At 37.1% G+C, this 2505-nt stretch overlaps 1 protein-coding gene across 1 annotated transcript; it reads left to right on the plus strand.

Annotated features, from left to right (window-relative positions):
- The first annotated feature begins 266 nt into the window (after positions 1-266).
- On the plus strand, positions 267-2062 carry LOC136202046 (uncharacterized). The gene is made up of 3 exons (XM_065992527.1): positions 267-342; positions 426-618; positions 894-2062. The coding sequence occupies exons 2-3, from the start codon at positions 493-495 to the stop codon at positions 1992-1994; spliced, it is 1227 nt and encodes a 408-aa protein (XP_065848599.1). The 5' UTR covers positions 267-342; positions 426-492; the 3' UTR covers positions 1995-2062.
- The last annotated feature ends 443 nt before the right edge of the window (positions 2063-2505 follow it).

Consider the following 2505-nt stretch of genomic DNA (forward strand, 5'->3'; position numbering starts at 1 on the left):
AAATGAAAAAAGATGCCGAATTGCAGAAAAAAGATAGGTAGAAAATGGTTATTTAAGTTGGGTGGTTGAGGTTTAGAAGCCATTGGACCAAAAGGAGGAGGCCTGCTTAGGATCCATGTTGTTCGATAAACAGAAATGGAAGAAAACAAAAAACATATGAGTTTTGATGAAAGCGAAGAACAAAGGGCAAAATTGATCATTTCAAGAAGCATTCATCAATTAAACTATTAACTTGTTCGATTGTTACAAAAAGACAGCTTTAGGACATAGTACATTATATATACAAATACAACAACTTAATTTGGTTTCTCATTCTTGTTCCTATCTATTCATTTTCCACAGGTACACTTTCTTTCTTTCTTTCTCTACTTTAGCGGGAAAATAATGTTTCAGCTTCGGTTTAACATTGTGTGTATCTGTTGCAGATTGATTCTGGAAGCTTGTGAGATTGTAAATAGTTTCTCCGAGTCTTTGTTCACTGCAATATTTGAAATGGGCGAGATAGATACGAAACCTATTGAACCAGTACAAGTTGCACTAACCTTGTTTGGCGAGAAAAGTGATCAGAGGAAACATCGGCGTGGCAGCAGCAACAACAGCACCAGCAGCAACGCTGATGTGAGATCATCTCCTGCATCCCTACAACATATTTACAAATTTGCTTGGCTTGATATTGATATATCAGTCCTCTCTATTTATTGAGTATCCTACTTTTATACACAATTTTGTAATTTTGTAGATGTCTCGTTCAGCTAGTATGTGCTGTGTTATTTATTTTGATCTTCAATTGGATGTCACATAGTATGTGCTGTGTACTTAGAAATCAACTAGGCTAAATTGAAGTATAAATTGTGTTATTCTGAGTTATTTATATTATGGATTTTGACTTATAGGAGATGGAGATTGAAGAATTGCACAAGGAACTGGCGAATTACAAAGTGCAGGTGGAAGCAAAAGATGCTGCCCACTCCCAGCTTTTACATAAACTAGAGCACTACCAGAAATCTCAGGAGGAGCTCTTGAATCAGCTCAAGAATTCGGAGATTGAGAAAGATGTCTACTTCGAAGAATACACTGAAGCTAGCCATCGGATCAATGAACTTGAAGCAAAGCTGAAGAACATGAGCGATCAATTGTCAGAAACTGAAAAGCTAAGAGAGCAGCTTTCTCATGTTTTACTCCAATTAAAGGCTTCACAAGGAGAACTACTTTGTGTTGAAACAGAACTAGCTGCTGCCCAAGATGCAAAGCTTAAGGCTTTAACAGAAAGAGATGAAATTACTAGGCAGAAACTGGAATTGATTAATGAATTGGAAGATCAGCTAATGGGGAAGAAACTATTGATTGATTCTATGCAACTGGAGCTTAATCAAGCGAATGAACTACTTAATTCATCTGATAAAGTTGTTTCAGATGTGATACATGATATGGACAGGCTTAAATCTGATTTGAAACACAAGGAAGAGGAGAACGCTGATCAAGCAATTCAAATTGGGGTAATGGAAACCGAAATGGATCAGTTAAAACACGAACTCAAGAACGCAAATGATGAGGTAAGTCATTTGAATTTCGAAGTGGAGACAGTGACAGATGAATTGGAGAAGGTGAAGACAGAAATGGAGGAAGCTCGGATAGAGATAGCAAAGTTGAAAGAAGAAGTTGCAGCAGCTGAAGAAAGAGGTAGCCAAGAATTGAAGGCGAAGAATGAAGAAAAGATGGAGAAAATAGAGAAGGAAATGGAAGCAGCAAAGGGAAAAGTAGCAGAGTTCAGGACAAGGGCAGAACAAGCAAGGACAAGGGCAGAAACAGCAGAGAGAGCAAAAATGTTACTTGAAGATCAGCTGAGGAAATGGAGAGAGCAGAAGCAGAGGCGAAAGGCTGCATTAGCTGCACTCCGGGAGGAGTCTTTATCAAGAGAATTTGGTACTTCCTCTTATGAAACTACACCAAGGGATTATCAGCCATTGGGTAAGGTTCTAAATATGAAATTCTAGTGTAGTGTTGTAACATTTCTTTTTCTTCAGGATTTTTGTGTTTAAATGTCTGTTTTATGGAATGGAAAGAGGTGATTGGGCCTGAATTTAGTTAATTGGGCATGTTTGTTATGACTCAATGTTCCATTCAAGTTTCAGCCCATATTTTAGCATTGGCTGCCAATGAAGGCATACGGGTTCTCTCCAATGGATGTTCAATCTGATCTTGAACTGAAGGTTCGTCAAATGATTTGCATCGTGCAGTGCTGAATGCGCATAGGTGATGCACACTTTTCAGCACAGGGTAATAATCCTATTACGCATAGATCATCAATAGCACTATATATAAAATGGAAGTATAAGTATCAATTCATAAGAAATATAGGTTAAATATATTGTATTTGTTTATGTCTAAGAGAGTAAAGTAACTAATTGGGGTTTGTAAAGATTTCGAGAAACAAATATGAATATAAAAGAAATAAGTAAAACATACAAGGAAGGGAAAAGGCTTAATATATACATAGTCTCCTAA

The sequence above is a fragment of the Euphorbia lathyris genome, chromosome 1 (genome assembly GCF_963576675.1).
Source record: "Euphorbia lathyris chromosome 1, ddEupLath1.1, whole genome shotgun sequence".
Lineage (NCBI taxonomy): Eukaryota > Viridiplantae > Streptophyta > Magnoliopsida > Malpighiales > Euphorbiaceae > Euphorbia > Euphorbia lathyris.

Bases quoted from the DNA above. Each gene is read 5' to 3' on its own strand.
- LOC136202046 (XM_065992527.1), top strand. From the start codon at position 493: ATGGGCGAGATAGATACGAAACCTATTGAACCAGTACAAGTTGCACTA. The intron at 619-893 runs GTGAGATCATCT...TTTGACTTATAG, and splicing joins GCACCAGCAGCAACGCTGAT to GAGATGGAGATTGAAGAATT.